This window comes from Lontra canadensis, unplaced genomic scaffold, assembly GCF_010015895.1.
Source record: "Lontra canadensis isolate GAN:19392208 unplaced genomic scaffold, GSC_riverotter_1.0 scaffold36, whole genome shotgun sequence".
Taxonomy (NCBI): Eukaryota; Metazoa; Chordata; class Mammalia; order Carnivora; family Mustelidae; genus Lontra; species Lontra canadensis.
In genome coordinates, this window is record NW_022631030.1 from 10,084,036 (window position 1) to 10,104,290 (window position 20,255).

Genomic DNA, 20,255 nt, shown 5'->3' on the forward strand with positions numbered 1-20,255 from the left:
GGACCCATCTAAGCTCTGTCTAGACTTCCATCCTATAGAAACTGTGAGATAATATGTAGCAGCCATGAAAAGCAACACGGCCATATGGAATGAATACACTACCTCTGAGTTTCTGCTTTTACTTTTTGCTAGCTCTTACCTTTTTTCTGGTTACTTTCTTTGTGGTCTGCTATTTTGAATTGAGTGTTTAATTAACTTATTATTTTTTTAAATTTTTGTGTATTTAATTCTATGACTTTTCCACTGATAAATGCTATAGCTGTATTTCATAGGTTTTGATATGTAATGTTTTCTGTTAAGAAATTCTGCATTTTTTTTTTTTTTTGGGTCCTGGATTTTCCTATTAAGAGCTACTTGATAACATCTTTCTATATTTCCAGATGGTGGCATCTTTTTGGTCTTTTTTTTTTTTAAAGATTTTATTTATTTATTTGAGAGCGAGACAGTGAGAGAGAGCATGAGCGAGGAGAAGGTCAGAGGGAGAAGCAGACTCCCCATGGAGCTGGGAGCCTGATGTGGGACTCGATCCCGGGACCCCGGGATCATGACCTGAGCTGAAGGCAGTCGTCCAACCAACTGAGCCACCCAGGCGTCCCTTTTTGGTCTTATTTTTAACTTCTACTTTATTGCATGTGCTAAGTGAATATTGCTTATATTATTTCTATTTCCTGGAATTTATCGAGTATTTCTTTGAGGGCTTGCAAAGATTTCCCAAATTTAGGTATCTGGAAAACCTCATCAGACTTCACAGAACACACTTATTCTCTAGGAACATACTTATAGTGCATACTGAATATAGCTTTTATTTAAAGACTAAGGATATAGTGCAGCAAAAGAAGAAGAGTACAGACAAAAATTAGGAAATCCAAGAGACATTCCATGCACAAGCTCCCAGGAGTCCTCATTTACATACAGACTGCTCTCTGTCACGGGATTACACAACCACAATCTGTGTCAGGAATCTCAGCATCAGGGCTATTTTAAACAGAAGTTCTTAATGAGGGTGCATGTGGTTGGTGGGGAGGATGGCGTTATATCTGTAACCATGTGATCAAGCCAGGCTGGAAAACAGTTTATTTAGATCAGTAAATAAAATGCTGCTGGGAGTCACTAGGGGAGTTTCAGACTTTAAAGAGCACATCATAAAGGTTTTTACCCTGGCCAAAATTCCAAACATGTACTGCAAAAAATATGAACCTTCTACAGTTCAGATGTAAATCAACTCTATCCTCCACAGGGCAAATATATGTGACCAATTTTTGTGAATGTTCCGCGTGCATTTGAAAAGCCAAGTTCTCTATTATCTGGGTTCAGGATTAGATATAGTTTTATAAGATTTACCTTAATATTCATGTTGTATATGTCTTCAATCCCCTTGCTAATTATTTACGCACATGACTGATGATTAGCATGCATTTATTTTTTTCATCGTACCTCCTACAATTTCTATAGGAGAGTTGTTAAGAAGTCATTGGTATTGGCTGCTCTGTATTGGTATTGGCTGGTATTGGCTGCCTGTTTTAATAATTTATATCTTTATGGTACATTAGTGACTTTAATAATATAAAGTATATTATCTCTTTTGATGATTTTGAGTCCATAAATAGGCTCATACTCAATATGGGTTTTTAATATGTATTTTCCTATTCATTTATATTTACACATTCCGAATTGTTTTGACTCGGTCATATTTCTAAATCATCATAAGAGTTGGATTTTGCTCTGTTTACTAAACTAAAATCTTTTTAATTTGGCTGATATGTTAAGTCAATGCTGTTATATTGTTTTATGGTGTTTGTAAATTTGTGTGTATATTTTCTACTTTATGTTCTATTTCCTTTTATACTATCTCTTTTGCTTTTCTTTTTTTCCCCTTAAGTTTATTTATTTAAGTAATCTCTACACCCAACATGGTGTTTGAACTCACAATCCTGAGGATCAAGAATCCCATGCTCTTCAGACTGAGCCACTCCGGTGCCCCTATACTCTTGGTCTATTTTAGGGGAAGGGGAAAGTATTATTTAAGATGTGCATTCCTATATGGCTTAAAATCTTAAGCACGTGTTTATCTTCTATCTTTTATCACATCAGTCATGTTATCTATCCCTCTTCCAAATACCACTGTAGTATCTAAATTTATGTTGCCGTTATTACACATGTCCTTATGATTGCAGCAAATTGTTTCTTTCAGTAAGTCATGGTATACTTGAACCATTCCCTCTTCACAAGGTTTACACGACAGTTCCGAATAACGATACAGAGCTCTCCCTAAGGAGAGAAAAAAAGCAAATGTGATCACCTTGTTTAATCACACCATCTTCCTAGCAATGACATCTCAGAACCTCACTGGTTTTCTGTGGACAGGAATGACCCCCCAAAGCTGTGCCTACATTTCATCATCTCTCTAGACAGGACCAGACAAAAGACATCTGCCTCCCACTCAGGCTCCACACCAAGTAGTTTATGAGAATTCCACTTTCCCCAGCCTCTCCCATGGTCTCAGTTAAGCCTCCACACCTTGACATCAGGGAAGGTGGGGACCACTGGTACAGTTTTGTGTCTCTCTATAACCTACACTTACCAGTAATTCGATCAACATAGTAGTAGTGATCTATGGTACAACTCCTTTTGTAAAATGTTAGATTGACTTTCCAGCACTTTTTCAAGCCAGTGAGGCATTTGTATCCATCAAAGCGGGCACATTGATAGCAAAATCGAACCACTAAATAAAGAGAGGAAATTTTAAAGCAGAGCTCTAGGTTAAGTAATTCAGCTTCAGAAGGCTATCCCACTATCAAGTTACACTGGCAAGGTGTAGACCTCACAAGAAGGAAGCTGACAACCTCCCCAGCTCCTGCCTGGGGTCCTCACTCCCTTGAGTGGGTGACAGCTATGACCCCAGGATTCAAGCCTCCTCCCTCCTTTGCCCAAGGCCGGGGACAGAAAAAAGACACGAGAGCAGTGAGTGAGGGGAGTGGAATATTTCAGGGAGGGTAGAGAGACAATGTTTGAAAAAATCAGGAGTATCCCCTCTCATTGCGGCATTATTTATCCAAAAACTGCAAACCAACTGCGCCATACATCTCGATGTCAGGACTCGGTTTCCTATGAAGAGAAGAAGAAATCTCCTTAAGCCATTGTAGAGCAGCCCAAAAAGTCAAGGTTAGAAACCACCTTCCTCTTCTCCCCACATAGGCTCTCGCCACCCATCTCTGCCTCCCTCACCAGGCTTTACCTTCATCCATGAAGAGCACTGTGAATGTGCCCAGCAGAAGCAACTGGAACATCCTGGGACCCATTCCAGGGATGATCCCAGTGGGAGGCTCCAGCTCTATTTATTCCCATCACCTGCCCTCAGGCATCCCACTAGATCACAGAATCATAAATTTCAGATCAAGCCGCCTGAATCCTCTCTACAATGTTCCCAGGAGAGGGTACATCCTGTCTGCGTTTGCATGCCTCTAGATACTCAGAACTCAGCCATCCAGAAACCCTCTTTCATTTTATTAGATCCAGCATGAGGTACTCGTTAACGCTGGTGGAGAATCTCTCTCGCTAGTACCTCTTCACTTCCCCTGTAGTTCTGGATGTTGGCCTACAAAGAGCGTGACTAACCCCATGTCCGCAAGACAGCCTTTTCCACATGACAGAGCTGGGATCACTGAGCATCTGTGATGGAGCTGCTCAGGCCCCTTCAGGTAGAAGCATCTTGGACACTGGCCTCAGGGCGACCTCCAGCGGTACTATCCCCCCACCCAGCCAAAGTGGGTCATCAGGACCAGAGCCTGGGACTATAGATGTGGTCCACCTGCCCAGTGTAGCACGCCTCTGAGAGACGGATGGGGCAGTTCAAGAAGCGGTGAAGAGGTTTAGATCTGTGTCCCTTGAGCTTTATTCATTAATTTGTCCAAAGGAGACAAAGACCAGAAATGATTACAGTGGGAGAGACTTACACGGAGCGTTGACGGGGAGAGAGGAAGACATATTTGGATGAGTCACTAGAAATGGATTGTGAGGGAAGGAAAGGAGCAGGGAGGCCTGGAAAGGGGTTTTCCCATCAGTTCTCTGTCTTTGCCTCCCTTCCTGCAGATCGCGCCCGCAGGTGTCCCTCCCTCTTTCATCCACGAAGTGTCAGTTGATTAGTGAGGCTCGCCAGCGCACTCCCGGCAAACACGAACTATCTGTATGTATGTGCAAAGCTCCCTGACCACACTCGCCCCGTCCCATTCCTGTTTTCTCCCAAGTGTTTGGCCCGGTTTGTCATTTGATGGCTTTTCCTTATTTATGTTTTTTGTCTCTTGCCCTCTCAAGGACGAAAGTGCCATGAATGCAAGATTTTCCTGTGTCATGTCCACTGCTCTCTCCTCAGCACCTAGAAGGATGCTTTGCACCTCTCAGAAAATCAAACTATCTGAAAAAACATGAGTGCACTGTTGTCAGAGTTAACCTGAGAGGCACAAGGGAACGGTCCCGCCATACGGACAGCCCCTAATTCCCAGATCGCAGGATGACAGTCCTTGTCTACTTTGCGGTTGGTGGTCACCACACAGAAGACAGGCATGGGTAATGGCAGCTTCCCGTCTTCGGGGAAGAGTGAGTGTGGGGCCCATTTATCTTGACTGGGCTCCTTCCCAGAACCAAACGCAGGCTACCCTAAGTGCGATCCCCCGCATAATCTTCCCTCTGCATCTGGGATGGAAGGCGAAGTGTGCTACCTACCGGCCATGGGATCTTCAACAAGTTTCTCTCTTCTCTGTGCCTCTGGGACCTCACAGGTGGAAACAACGACTGCCAGAGCTACATCAGATGGAGGTGTTGGAACTTAAGAAATTCACATATGGAGCGGCGCCTGGGGGCTCAGTCGGTTAGGTGTCTGCCTTCGGCTCAGGTCAAGGTCTCCTGGTCCTGGGACTGAGCCCTGAGTAGGGCTCTTGCTTGCCAAGGGAGTCTGCTTGTCCCTCTCCCTCTGGCCCTCCTCACCAACACATGCTCTCTTTCTCATAAAGAAATAAAATCTAAAAAAGAAATAAAAATTCATGTGTGGATAATGGTCAGGAAGACCCTACTTGGTGTCAAACCTTCTTCGGGCATGTTATGCACTTGATTTCTTTGGATTTTCTGAACAAGCACGTAGGTTAGAAAGAATGGACCTCATCTTCCAGTTGAAGCCCAAGGCCACATGGAGGGGAAGTATTTTTCCCCTGGGAACAAGGTGCCTACCTGTTGGACTGGGTGGGCCATTATCTTTCCATTTTACCATGCTGTTTCCTTCTTTTCACAATCTGGAGAAGGGTTCCCAGGGCTGGGGATGACTGTGGGGAGAGACGAAGGGAGAACAGGTAAGAAAAAGTCTTTCTCCATTAAAAAAATAAAATAATAAAATTAAAATTTAAAAAAAAAAAAAAGAATCTCTCTCTGCCTGGCAGAGAAAACATTCACAAATGAACTCCCATTAAAAATAGGGTGTCCCACAAGCCTGGTTGGGATCTAAGAGTTATGAGCCACTGTCCAAGTAATTCCCACAGGGACCACATTCGTGAGTCTTGCATTTGGACCGTGTGAGACACAGGCACCAATCCATGGACAGAAGTTCAGAGGGTCTGAGTTGGGAGACCAAGCTTCTGCTTGGAAGCAAAGGACCCCGTGTTCTGGCTGGAAGGATGCTCCTGCACCAGGATCTGGGCAACCAGGGATTAAAATCGGCACTGAATCCCAAAGTTTGTGCAATGTATCTCTCTCCTGTGTTCATCAGGCAACTTTGGACAACATTCTACATGGAAGAAAAGGAACAGAAATTGTGGAAATATGCCAAACTCCTAAGAAGTACCTAAAACTCCCTTTGTGCTTCCAAATCTGAGGAAAACTGTGGACAGGTGCCATAGCTCCATGCAAGAATTCTTCTGTGCATGTACCACAGGTTCGCGTTCATAACAACTGTCATGCTTGACGCGGTATGTGTGAGGCTGTGATTTGTTATTGTGGGAAGGGCACCTTTGTCATCGAACCTGTCTTCCCCTCCTAGAATGCGAGGCCCAGATATGGCGGGAGATTCGGGAGCTGGTCTCCTGGTCAATCCCTTTTAAAAGGTGAACACCCGAGTCTGACTTCCAGACTGCGCCAGAAGCTTTGGCTACTGCTTAGCCCCTCAACCCCTCACCTGAGGATCTCAGCGTGGGCCCCAGACTGACCTTGGACACCTGTGGCCACCTGTCCCTCCCACAGATAGAGATGATGTGCCCAGTAGCCATCTTTTCCTCCCCGCTCCTTATCTGAACCCCTGGAAGCAGGTTCCCAACCCTCCCCCGTCTTGGGGCTGACAGTCTGCACCTTCTCCCCTTCTCCCCTCCTCTCCTGGCTCCTATTCAAAGCCTTTCCACTCTGCTGCCCCTTCCTCCATGGGAGGTTGTAGGACATGCTGTCCTGCTCCTGCCCTGCTCAGAGGCTCACCCTGGACTCATGCCCTATGTCTGCAGATGGAGGAGAAGGTAATGGACTGGAGGCCACATTCGGCTCCTTTGTAGTCAGTCCCAGGGTGGGTTCCCCTTGTCCCTGTAGGAGGACCGTGAAAGGGCAGGGGATACAGGGAAAAAGAAAATAGGAACAGAAACCACCTCTGCCCCACCCAAACCCAAAGAATGTTCCCTGCATTCCACAGTAACCTCTTCACTAGTTCTGCCAACCTCCAACAAGCACTTCTCCTAGCCCTGCTCAGTAGGGAGCTCACCCGAGAGTGGGATCATCTGGTCCCAGGGGAGTCCGGGAGAAGAGGGAGACTTGCTGTATTACAGGGCTCCCGTAGAGCTCCCACACTGGCAGGAAGAAGGAAGTGTGAGATGGATATCCAGTCCCATTTCTTCTCTGTGACCATTTCTTCTGCATGTGACAGCAAACCTGCCTCACTTGCATGTCTGCTGGGGACATGGGGTCTGGCTGACTAGCTCTCCTGGCCTCCAGTCCCCCTAGGCCTGCCTCAGACCCACGCTCCCTCTAGCCTCTGGACCCAGCCCACAGCACTGTCCTGCAGGCCTGGGTCTCACCCCAGAATCCTCTGGCCCTCTCCCCCATACTCAACTCAAATCAGCCTCCTGACCTAGCCTCTCTTCTCTGCTTTAACTGTCATCCAGACTTTCTAGCTATAGCAGCCTGGAAGGTACTATTTTCTGAAACGGGTCAATGAGTTGGGCATAGAAGCCACAGAGCCCCATGTCTTCCTTTTTATGCTTAAGAGATGGGACTGAACTGAAATTCTGTCACAATGTCAAGGCAGAGAGAGATCCTGATCTGTGTCCCCTCAGCTGTCAGATCATGTGTGACCGACGACAGAAGCAAGGAACAAGAATTAGGGGTCAGACATGAACTCTGAGTCACCCCTTCTCGTTGGTTCAGCTCTTACCATGTGCACCGCTTAGGACCTTAATTCACCTAACATAGTTGACAGGGGATCGATTATGGAGAGGCCATGAGTAACGATGGGCTTTTTCACCAGGACACCCCCTAAAGCTTTCTGCGTGACTCCCTTTCCTGAGGCTCTTCCTAGATGGAATCAGCAGGATCTCAGTCACCAAGGCAGGGAGGGCTTTGCCCTGAGCCCATTCCCTGAAGCCCTGTTCCACTGCCCCAGCCTCCTACCGCCTTCCAGCCCGTTGCTCTGGTCGGTGCCCAGCACACTTCGGACTGATGAGTACAGGATAGGAGGCTCCAGTCAGCCACCCCCGAACAGCCGTTCTCAACAGATTTCCAGGACTGCGGACCAAAAATTGTCCCTGTTATTACAAACAACATGTTCTGCCCTAGGGCACAGAGACCATTTAAGAATCAAAACTGTTCACTCACTCTGGACAGCCAAGTTCTATAAATCTAAAGCAGCTGCTTTGGAAGCTTTTGGTTGCATAAAAAAGTCTGGATGGTCTGATAACCGCCAAGTCACAAATGTTTATGTAACTGCAAGAGTTGCTCCCACTTCTATTTTTCAGATTTGTGAGGTGAGCATAACAAATCCAGCTTGCTGTCTCCCTTCTTTGAAAGAGAATATTAAGAACATCCAATCTTAAAATGTGGTTAAAAAAATATCAGTTTCAGAATTTCAGCCAGGTCTTTTTTGCAGCCATGGGTTGGCAATCGACCACCAGGGACTCTGTTGCTTGAAAAAGATAGGATCCACTGAGCAGGGAGCCTACTTCTCCCTCTGCCCTTCCAGCTCACTTGTGCTCTCACTCTCTGAAATAAATAAATACATATTTTTTAAGATTTTATTTATTTATTTGACAGAGATCACAAGTAGGCAGAGGCAGGTGGGGATGGGGGCATGGGGGTGAGGGCATGGGGGTGGGGGAAGCAGGCTCCCTGCTGAGCAGAGCAGGTCCCTGGGATCATGACCTGAGCTGAAGGCAGAGGCTTTAACCCACTGAGCCACCCAGGCAACCCTAAATAAATCTTTTTAAAAGAGAAAAATAATTACACTAATTATAGTATAAACTCATGCTGGTAATTAAGTTAATTTTAAAAATAATTATGCTAACCTCATAGGGATTTTGTGACAATGAAATTTGATGATTCATGTGAACGGTTTAGAATAGTGTCTACTACAAGAATATGTTCATTAGATGCTTATGATTATGATTAGTACAGCTGACCCTTGAACAACGTGGAGGTCAGTGGCACCAACCCCCCACACAGTCAGAAATATGCATTTACCTTGGACTACCCCAGAACTTTACTAATTAGCCTACTGTTGACTGAAAGCCTATGGATAACTTAAATGGTTGATTAATACGTGTTGTATACTATATGCATTATATACTGTATTCTTACAATAAAGGTGGAGAAGAAAAATGTTATTAAGAAAAACATTAAGATGACAAAATACATTTATAGTACTATAGGTATACTTGTTGAGAAAAAAATCTGTATGTAAGTGCAGTTCAAACCCATGTTGTTCAAGAGTCAACTATACAGCCAAAGAATTCCGGGAACTGGCTAAGATCTAGTTGAATAAGAGAGTTCCAGTGGAGCTGAAGCAACAATGGGACATCAACATTTAACTGGCATAGAAGTGAAGATGTTAATACAAATCCCCTTTGCTCTCAAATAAACTTGTAAGAGAAGCCCTCTAAAGGAGAGTTTACAAGGAACACAGATGCAAAGCCCAGGGAGGAGAATCGTTCCCAGATCAAGCCACTGAGGTGGTCAGCCCTGGGGCAGAGGGGCAGCCAGAGTGACAGGAAGCCTCTGAGACCTGGATTAGACACTGCCTATGTTCCAAAGCAGCTGAAGACAAGCCCTTAACCGCCCTGGGATCAGTATCTGGCCTGACCAACAGCAGTAGGTATATTTCTGACCACTTATCTGAGAGAGAAAAAAATTCCCTGTGTAGTTATTAAGGTTTGAGAAATGGTGCTAGCTAGGCAGATGAGAGAAGGCAATGCACACAGCACTGAGGGAAGTGATGGCTAATGGTTTTCACAGTAAAATATCATTATGGAAATTTAGATTTCTGAAGAGCACAGATAATTTCTCACCATTAATCTGGGAATATATGAGGCTTAGAACTGACATTCTAGGCTTAAGCTTAGCTTTCTTGTTTAAATTTAATTTTTTATTTTCTTTTACACAGCATTGCGTTGTATTTTTTCATCATAGTAAGTATACTCTATAATCCCCATCACCCATTTTCCCCATCCCCCAGCTCCCCTCTGCTAACCATCAGTTGATTTTCTAGTTAAGAGTCTGTTTCTTAGTTTGTTTCTCTTTTTCTCCTTTGCGCATTTGTTTTGTTTCTTAAATTCCACATATGAGTGAAATCATATGGTACTTGTCTTTCTCTAACTTATTTTGCTTAAATATTCATCCCAGCCATGCCCAAAGAGACCTATGGCTATTTACCAAGGGAACTGCACACTGGGGAAAAGGAAATATTCAAACCTTTCAGAGACTACTAGAAACCGACTCTGAAATGACACAAATTCCAAGAGACCCAAAATATCACTGTGGCCTGCCAGTCAGAGCAGGAGCTTAGGAAGGTCAGGTGATCAATGGAGTTTTAGCTCCAGTGGGTCCCTGAACCCTTCCTGTGTTTATTTTTCCAATTTCAAAATGCATACTTGGAATAGAGATACTTAGGTGTCAGAATCCCTTCATCGGTTCCCTGACTATGGAGTGCAAGCTACTCCAGGAAAGGTCAAACAGAAGCCATTAAAAATTCCTCCACCTAGGGGCACCTGGGTGGCTCAGTGGGTTAAGGCCTCTGCCTTTGGCTCAGGTCATGATCCCAGGGTCCTGGGATCAAGCCCCGCATTGGGCTCTCCGCTCAGCAGAAAGCCTGCTTCCCTCTCTGCCTACTTGTGATCTCTGTCAAATAAATAAATAAAATCTTTTAAAAAAAAATTCCTCCACCTAGGAAAATAGTAAACTGAAGTTAAATCTCGGGAGGGACTGCAGAGATTAGTGCCAACATCAAGGATGTGAAGGATACAGAGAAGTGATTCCCACCACATCCCCATTCAACTCTCCCAACTGGCCTGTGCAGATGACAGATGGACGTGGATAACGGCAGTGGTTGATTATAAGCTTAGCCAGGTGGTGACTCAACTGCAGCTGCTGTACCAGATGCAGTTTCATTGTCTGAGCAACTGAACACATCCCCTGGTAGCTGAGGTGCAGCTACTGATCTGGCAAATGTTTTTTTCTCCATCTCTGTCCACACGCCCACCAGGAGCATTCTGCTTTCAACTGGCAAGGCCAGAAATACATCTTTACTATCCTGCCTCATGCGTAAAACAACTCTCCAACCCTATGTCAATTTCGTTCATAGGGGGATCTTCATTACCCTTCCCTTCCAGAAGGTATCACACTGGTCCTATTATAGTCATGATATAATGCTAATTGGACCTAGACAGCAAGAAGCAGCAAGTACTCCAGACACATTGGTAACACATTTGCATGTCAGAAGGAGTAAGTCCAATAAAAATTCAGGAGCCTTCTAACTCAGTGTAATTTCTAGGGGTTCAGTGACATGAGACATGTTGAGAGATCCCTTGCAAGGTGAAGAATAAGTTCATTGTTTTATCAGGGCCCTCCTACAACACAAAACTAGGTCTATTGGCTTGTGGGTGTCTTGGATTTTGGAGGCAACATATTCCTCATTTGGCTATGCTCATCACGCCCATTTGCCAAGTGACCAAAACGCTGCCAGCTCTGAGCAAGGCCCAGAGAACAGAAGGCCCTGCCGCAGTTCCAGGCTTCTGGGCCAGCTGCTCTGCCCCGGGGCCGTCCGATCAGCCCATCCAGCGGTACACAAGGTGGCAGTGGCAGACGGGGATGGAGCCCCCGGCAGGCACCTACAGGTCAAGTGGAGCACAGCCCTCCTAGAACTTTGGAGCAAGGCTCGGCCATCCTCTACAGATAACTGCCCTCCTTTCGAGAACAGCCCTTGCCCTGCTGCTGGACCTTAGTAAAACTAAACACCTGACCATGGGCCACCAAGATTCCGTGAGGTCTGAGCTGCCCAGCACAAACTGGGTGGTATCTGACCCACCCGTTGACTTTTAATCCTTTCAAATTGCATTTACACAGTTCTTCTGATTTTGATCAAAATGGTTTAACAGGGGCCAGATTTACCCTCCTGCCCAAAGCATGTTAATAAAGGAATAGATTACAATACATGGATCTCCAAGCATTGGATAGGAGGCAGTGTAGGTCAGTGATTCCCGAGGCATGGAAAATAAATGAGGTCAGCTCTAAGACGGCTCCAGCTTCTACCTGAAGAGTTCGCAGGATACAGAAGTATGCCTGAGTTGAAGAGACAAAACTGACAGTTTGGGAAGACCAAGGTGGCTAGAGCTCACAGACGCAGGAACTAGAAGAGAGTACAGAGAGAACTCTGAGATCTGGAGACGATCCCTCTCAAGGAGCCAACTGGGTACTGACGGACACACATGAGGAAGCTACACGAAGCAGGCGAAAACACCACACAAAAGCACCCTGCTTGTTCCCACAAGCCAGAGAGAAAAGAAATCCACACCAAGACACAACAGAGCCGACCTTCGGAAAACTAAAGACAAAGGAAAAAAATTTTGAGAGCGGTAAGAAAGAAATGACATTTTCAATTCAAGTAAGAGATTCCTCATCAGAAACTATGGAGGCTGGAAAGAAGAACATTTTCCAAGTACTGAAAGAGAAGAGCCATCCTGTATTCAGCAAAAATACACGTTAGGAATGAAAGTGAGAAATGAGACATTCTCAGATCAAGAAAACTGGGGAGAACATGTTGCCAGAGGACTTACCCTAGAAGAATGGCTAAAGAAAGCTCATAGGAAATGCTGTTCTTGGAAAGTCAAGAGGAAATAAAAACACAGTAAGAGAATAAATGGATCAATATAACAGACTTTCCTTCCCATTTGAGTTTTCACAAAATTCCATTTGACAGAGAAAGCAAAAATTATGATATTGTCTGACGTGGTTCTTAATGTATGAAAAAGGAAATATTTAAGACAATTACATTATAAATGATGGATTGCATTATAAAGGGGCATAAAAGGAGGTAGGTATTCTATACTTCATTCTGACTGGTAAAATGACAACACCTGTAGACAGTGATCAGTTATGCATCTATAATACCTAGAGCAACTGCCAAAGGAGCTACAGAGAGTCACTCAAAAACATTACAGATAAATCCAAATGGAGGTTTCAGTTCAAGCTGGTGATGTAGTAGGATCCTGTACTCAACCTGTTCCCACAGACACACCAAATCTATAACTACATATGGGAAAAGATCCTCTGAAAGAAACCCCAAAACTAGCTGAGCAGCTCCCACACATTGGGTGAATGAGAAAAACAAACCAACAAACAGACAGACAGACAGACATGAAGTGGTAGGAGAAGCTGAGACATGTCACAAATGCTCCCCTCCTCACCCCCCACACAGTGACCTATATTCAAGAGGGCACTCACGAACCCAAGTTTCTCCTTGAGGAATGAAGGGTTTGAACCATACACCTGATACCCTGACTTTAAAGACCTGCGCTGAAAGACAGTCCCCAAAATATCTGATTTGGAAAGCCAGCGAGGCTGGCGTCCATGAGACCCACAAGGCTATTTGAAACTGAGAAACACTTCTTAAAGAGCTCGTGCAGAATCACCCACTCTAGAGCCCAGTACAAAGGCAGCCAATGGCAAAGTATCAAGACATCTGGAGCAAGAGACTTACTTGCTTATCTTAAAGCATCTGCCTGATGGGAAAGCTTCTGATTTAGCATTCAGCTATGGACCTACTGAAACACACACCAAGACAGACGCCTATAGATACTCTCATTGTGCCAACCCTCTGCCTTGCTCCAGGACACTGGTATCTCCTGCATAGGAACTTATACTGTCTTCTGGTGCCCTGATATTTGTACCTGCAGCCAAGGGGACGTCTCTAGATTGCCTGGTAGCCAGTGACTTACACTTGCGGGTCCCACAGGATTGTAGAAAGATTTCTTAACTGGCTACTACCTTCCCAGGGCACAGCAAAGAGGCAACAGAGTGAGGTGCTCAGTCTTTCTGTGAAAGAGACCTATTAACTTATGTTCATAGCTGTGGCCTAAGGAGCAGGCTTCTAATTAAATACACATCTAAGGGCTGACTCTAATCCTTTCCAGAGACCTTAGAGGGAAGGTACTTTCTTCCTATTCTCCCTCTGATGTACTATTCCAGATCTTTGGTATCTCCTGCAGGGGAGTTAGTCTACTTGACTGGTATCCCCACTCTGGGATTACACCTGGTTGCCTGGCCCTGGTGGCCAGTGGAACTTGTGTTCACGGTCCCATGAGACTGTAACAAATGGAGAGATAATTCTTGGGAGCTACCAATCTCAGGGCACAGCACAGAGACAGTGACCAAAGATAAAAACATCAGAAAAAGATTCTAAGGAAACAGAGATAAGCGATTAACCTGAAAAAGAGTTCAAAATAATGGTCATAAAGATCCTCACTAGGTTTGACAGAAGAATAAATGAACAAAGTGAGAATTTTAACAAAGAGTTATAAACTATAAGTCACAGAGCTGAAGAATACAATAATGCACTGAAAAATACATCAGGGGGTCCAAGAGCACACTAGATAAAGCATTAGAAAGTATCAGTGGAACACACTCAATGAGAGCAGCAAAACAAACAAAGCAAATTAAAGCAAGTGAAGATAGCTTAAGAGACTTATGGGAAAACACTGAGCAGGCCAACATTCATATCACAGGATTCCCCAAAGAAGAGAGTGAGAAAGGGGCAGAAAACTTATTTAAAGAAATAATGGCTGAAAACTTTCCTAACCTCAGGAAGGAAACAGACATCCAGATCCAGGAAGCCAGAGTGTTCCAAATAAGATGAACCAAGAGACCCCACCAAGACACGTAACCAAAGTGTCAGAATTAAAGACAAGGAGAGAATGTTAAAAGCAGTGAGAAAAAACAACTTGTGGTGTAAAAGAGAAGACTATCAGCAGATTTCTTAACAGAAACTTCACAGACCAAAAGAAAGTGGCACAATCTATTTAAAATGCTGAGAGAAAAAACCTGTCAGCCAAGAACACTTTACCCAGCAAATTATCCTTTAATATTGAAGGAGAGATAGAATCTTCCAGACAAGCCAATGCTGAAGGAGTTTATCACCACTAGACCACCCTTGCAAGAAATGTTAAAGACTGTACACTAAATGTATGATCCATAAAAGGGAAAGTTGATAAAATGGACTTAATCAAAAGGTAAAACTTTTGCTTGGTGAAAGACCCTATTAAGAGGGTGAAAGACAAGCTACAGAGCAGAAGAACTTATCTGCAAACCACAAACAACTGACCCTTCAACAACAGAGTGGTTAGGGGCACCAACTTCCCACACAGTCGAAAATCAGCCTGTAACCTCTGATTCCCCAAAACCTTAACTAGTAATAGCCTACTATTGGCCAGAAGCCTTACTGATAACATAAACCACTGATTAACACATATTTTGAACATTATATGCATTATATACTGTAGAACATTATATATAAAGTAAGCTAGAGAAAAGAAAATCATAAGGAAAATATACTTACAGTAATATATATATTATATATATATAATATATATATATATAAAACAACCCTACATCATCAGTTGACCTGAATGGTCTAAATCTGTGTTGTTAAAGGGTGAACTGTACTACATACTATCTAATAATATAGTCAGTTTTTATTTGGTAGACACTGTGCTAACATGCATTTCCCCATTTAATTTTCATAACAACCTTATGAAGGAAATCAGATTATCATCTCCATTTTAAAAGTGAGAAAATTGAATCAAAGAGAGACTATATAACTTGCCCAAGTCACAGAACTAGGGAGTGGAAGAGTCAGAATTTGAGCCCAGATAATATGACCTCAGAGCCTACACTCTTATCTACTATGCTATACCCTTCCATATCATTAAATGTGTTACAGAAGGAATCTGAAAATGAAATAATTAGGGCTGAACTAGTGATGAGTAGTAAAAAGGAAATGGAAGTGAGAGAGATGAGGCTTTAAAAGGAAATAAATGGCAGAATTCGGTAACTGTAAGATATATGAGGAAGAGAAAGAGTAAAAAAATGATCATTTCTTAAGTGTTGGAAGCCTGGGGAAATGATGATACCACTGAAAGGAATATGGTATCATAAGGGTGAATCCAGAGGGAAACAAAGAATAGTATTTTAGATATGTTGTATTTGGGATGATGAAGATACTCAACTAGAAATCTTAGTACACAGCTAAGATCAATTTTAGAAACCAGTAAAGAGGTAAGAGTTGGAAATAAAGATTTTGAAATTATCTCATATAAAACTGATGGAAGCAATAACACTATTAAGCTCTCAGGGCACCTGGGTGGCTCAGTCAGTTAAGCATCCGACTCTTGATTTCAGCTTAGGTTATGATCTCATGGGTGAGAGACTGAGCCTCATAATGGGCTCTGCACTCAGCAGGGAGTCTGTTGAGATTCCTTTTCCTCTGCCCCACCCCCTGCTCTCTCTCTCAAATAAATCAAATCTTAAAAACAAAACAAAACAAAACAAAACAAAACAACTATTAAGCTCTCCAAGGGGGAGACAAAGGACCGTGCTTTGGAAACCTGCAACAATTAAGAGGTGAAGGGAGATGAGAGGAGAACCAGGACAGGGAAGTCTCAAAGAGTTCACGAGTTTCAAGAAGAGAGTAGTCTTTCTTCTCTTTTCACTCTATATTCTGTCCTGGAAGATCTCATTCTCACCCATTACTTTAATAACTATCCACCCACACATAAATATTACAAGGCCATAACTTGCATCTAACCTCTACACTCAGATTTCTAACTGCCTAATCTTACCTCCACTTGGATGTCTCAAGGGCATCTCAAATTCACCATGCCCAAAATCTAACTGTCTCTCGAAATATGGTCTTCTTCCAATATTCCCTATCTCAGAAAATGGCATCCAGTTGCAAAACCTAGAAACCTACAAATAATCGATGACCTCTTTCATACATCAACCCCAGCCATTTCATGGCCACATCATTTAGGGTTTTATCCAGTAAATCTCTCCATCTGTCCTCTTCTTGCTATCTTTGGCTATTAACGTCCTAACCTAAGCCACAACCATCTACTGCCTAGAATACAGCAACTGCCTCCAATTTGGACTTCACATAATCTTGCCCTCCTCAAACACATTTTCAATGCACCTAAGATGAAATTTCAAATCCACACCTGAGTATGTCATATAACCCATCCCAATCTGCACTTTAGAGAGTTTCCATAGTTCTTACAATAAAGATCGAATTCTTTGTCTTGGCCTACATGATCTACATAATCTGGCCCTTGCCTACCTCTCCAGTCTCATCTCTATCCTGTTTCTTCGCTGGTCTTTTTTCAATTTCTTTAATCTTCCAAGCTTCTACCTCCAACAGGACTTTGCAAATGCTTTCCCTCTGCTTAGAAATCTCCTTTCACCCCCTCCACAACGTCTCCCCTACTCACCCTTTAGCTCTTTGTTCAGTGGCACTATGTTAAATCTCCCCTTTATTAGATGTCTTTGTTAGACCATTTGCCTCTCCTTAGCACTGAACACAGCTGTAATTTTATAATAACCTGTGATTGTTTGATAAATGTAATTTTCTTCAATCTAACTGGAAGCTTCATAAGGGAGGGGGATCATGTCTTTTTATTCATCATCAAATCACTAAGACACATAGTACAGTACCTAACATAGGTATCGTGAAACCAAATAAAGGATATGTCATTTAGGATGGAGCTGAGAGGCCAAAAAGGGACGGTCTCATGTCTTACCACTACTCACTGTCAATTGTAGATCCCCAATAAGAAGAGGTGTGCCTTGCATTCCCAAAAAGAAGCAGCCTATACTTGACTATCCCAGAAAAAGGAAGGAGGTTTTTCCTACATGGCTGGCAACAGCCTAGCCAATGAGAGACTGCCACCACTCAGCCAATGAAAATCCAGAATACTTCAAGTTTCCAGTTTACTCCAATAAACTTTTTGCTTAAAACAGCCCTTCCCAACTTCCTCCTTTTCTTTATAAAAGAACATTCTTCTCCTTTGTTCTGTGTACTTGCCCATCATTTTGCTATATCTTGCATGTCCTGAGTTGCAATCCCCTGCTATTCCTAAATAAACATTTTTGGTGGCAAAAAAACCTGACAGTTTTACTTTTAAGGTTAACAGTGTTCAATACTTACTGAATAAATTATCAAACACTCTCAAAAAAATAAGAGAATGGGAAATGAGCAAAACACCTGGGGATGACCACTAAGAAGTACATTAGCAGTATCTGAGAGCACAGTTTGAATATAGTGATGAGGGTGGAATGCTAGCAATGAGAATAGGGACAAGCTGGACAAGGAGGCTGGCAGAAGGCAGTGGGGGAGCAGCATCCAAAGAGCTGTTTTCATTTTGCTTTTCTTTAGGCCAGTGTTCTATTTCTAAGACTAAAATAAGGACCAATTGCAGATGTCAGAGACAAGAGATAATGAGTCTACAGAAACCAGCTACAGTTGAAGGAGTTTGAAAATGTCAACAAACAGGTGAGGTAAGCAAACATATCACAAAGGAGGGATTAACTTAAGCATGACAATATAAGCAGCTAAAAATATTATTTCAAGGCAAAGATAAAACTGCTGCTGGGTTAATAAACAGCTAATCCTAAACAGGAAAAGCATCTGAACGAGAGCTGTTATAACCAAAAGGTAAGGAAACTTAAACTGTGTTAATCAGCAAAATCCAGATTATGGGAAACTCCACAGGACCAACAACATGGTTCTCTCAACAAACTGCACAAGAAGGGAGGAGGAACTTATAAAAGAAACTTAAAAGATCAACCAATCACAACGTATATACTTGGTTGGATCCTGGTTCAAACAAGCAAAGCAAAGAAAAAAATAAATGAGACAAGTAGAAAATTGAACACTGGCTATTTGATGATATTAAGGAAATACCTTAGCTATTTTAGGTGTGATAATAGTACTGTGGTTATGCTTTTAAAAAGTCCTTTTTTTAAGTAATCATATTGTAATATTTATAGATTTTAGATGCCTGATACTTGCTTCAAAATGATACAAGAGGAGGTACATGGATAGTGATATAGAAGCAACAAGACTGATCATGAGTTAATAATTATTAGAACTAGGCACTAAGTTCATGGGGCTTCCTTATATACGAGTTTTTGTGTTTTTTTTTTATGTGTTTGGAAGTTTCCTTTATGTTTTTAAGGACACAATATGGTTTTTAAGAATAGGATTTTCTTCCATATACTCAATTTTAGATGGCCTTGGTTAAGGTTTCTTGACCTGGGTTCAATGGATTTCAGAGAATCATGAAGATTATTAAATCAGATCTAGGCAAAATTGGAGCATGAAGTGGTCCACCAAAACACAAGGGTTGAGTTGAACAAAAAAGATACCACTTGAAATATGACAGGAAATTGTTCTTCGGGTTGTTATTGATTAAAGGTTTTCAAAGATCAAACTTTATCATAAAGGATAAGAAGATAACTGATGGTGGAGGTAAGGAGCATGTTGAATGATCAAAGCAGCAGGTAAGAAAAATGACTGTGCTCTTGTTTTCAAGACAGATTAGGGAGATTTGATGTCAAAAATCATACAGGTATAAGATGACCAAACTAGAACAAGGGATATTTACTCATGAGGAAAGAAAAAAAATGTGTGGTACTAAAGTAGTGTTGATATTGGAGATCTAGGGGGTAGGGTCATTCAAATCTTTACAACCCACTTTCTGCCATCTTGTTTATTCCTTTTTCTTACCCCCCAACAAATCTAAAGTGACTTAGAGATCGTGCAAAGGCCACCTCTAAGGGGGGAAAGTGATTGGAGAAAAAGGATGAAATATTACCCGCTCCCTCTCACTGAATCCTGGGTTTAAGAAATAATATAAATTTGTCGACCGGCACCTGCCCGCTTGTGTGAAGTGGGACACAGAACGTTCAGCCTTGGGAGGACAAACTGTTCAGCTACGTTTCAGGGCAATGACTAGAACATCGAGTCGTAGGGACATCTAGGGATTTTCTTTTCTAGATCTCATCCTCAGCGATTCCCAAAGCGGGTACATATACCAAATTCTTATTTTAAAGAATAAGATATGGGAAGGGAGTAGACGGGGGCATTCGGGAGGAAAACCGCGAGCGCTGTTCTAGCAAGAAGTCAGTGTGGCTGGAGCACGGGTGCAGACGAACGTCGGTAGGGACAGGACCCACGACAATGGGTCCGCCAGCCCTGGGAGTCCCCGAAAGCACTCAGTGCGGTCTGTGTTTTTAGCCAGAACCCAGGTGGACCGTCTGAAGAGGCGGATCGCTGGAGATGGCTCCAGCTGAGCTCCGAGTGCCTTCCCTGCCGACGCCACCCACCCCGGCAGCCATCCGGAGTTGAGAAGAGGGGACACGCCGTCCACTCTGGTGGATTGAACGCTTAGGCCGCCCCTGCCAAACCCCAGCTAACTAGCCGTTAACGAAGGTTACAGAGTCCCTCCTTCCCTACCCGTGCGCCTGAAGGCGACGCAGACACGGTTCCGGGTAACGCACCGGTACAACGAAGGGGGAGCATTCCCGAATCCACGCCTCAGATCCCGGGCTTCCTCCCGCCAGTCGGAGAAGGACAAGAGAAAATGAGCACCAATCAGAATGTAGATATGGAAGACGACAACCCTTAGAGCCAATAGGAAGGCTAGAGGGCGGTGCCGAGGCCTCGGGTTCGCTCTTCTGGTTTAAACCGCGGCTTCGGG

General features: G+C 43.3%; 1 protein-coding gene across 4 annotated transcripts; it reads right to left on the minus strand.

The window, feature by feature from the left end:
• Positions 1–1,507: 1,507 nt before the first annotated feature.
• On the minus strand, positions 1,508–20,101 carry LOC116874263 (prostate and testis expressed protein 2-like). 4 transcript variants are annotated; one of them, XM_032868855.1, is made up of 5 exons: positions 4,722–4,868; positions 3,236–3,314; positions 3,082–3,105; positions 2,582–2,722; positions 1,508–2,268 (listed from the first exon to the last, which is right to left on the minus strand). In XM_032868855.1, exons 2-5 carry the CDS (start codon positions 3,297–3,299, stop codon positions 2,066–2,068), a joined length of 432 nt encoding a protein of 143 aa, XP_032724746.1. In that variant the 5' UTR covers positions 3,300–3,314; positions 4,722–4,868; the 3' UTR covers positions 1,508–2,065. The 4 variants fall into 4 exon arrangements, with proteins under 4 accessions (XP_032724746.1, XP_032724747.1, XP_032724745.1 ...); XM_032868856.1 differs by lacking the exons at positions 3,082–3,105; positions 3,236–3,314; positions 4,722–4,868 and adding exons at positions 5,221–5,312; positions 20,056–20,101; XM_032868854.1 differs by lacking the exon at positions 4,722–4,868 and having other exon boundaries at positions 3,236–3,476.
• Between the last annotated feature and the right edge of the window lie 154 nt (positions 20,102–20,255).

Bases quoted from the DNA above. Each gene is read 5' to 3' on its own strand.
- LOC116874263 (XM_032868855.1), bottom strand. From the start codon at position 3,299: ATGGGTCCCAGGATGTTCCAGTTGCTTCTGCTGGGCACATTCACAGTG. The intron at 3,106-3,235 runs GTAAAGCCTGGT...TTCTCTTCATAG, and splicing joins AGTGCTCTTCATGGATGAAG to GAAACCGAGTCCTGACATCG. The intron at 2,723-3,081 runs GTATGGCGCAGT...CTCTTTATTTAG, and splicing joins CCGAGTCCTGACATCGAGAT to TGGTTCGATTTTGCTATCAA.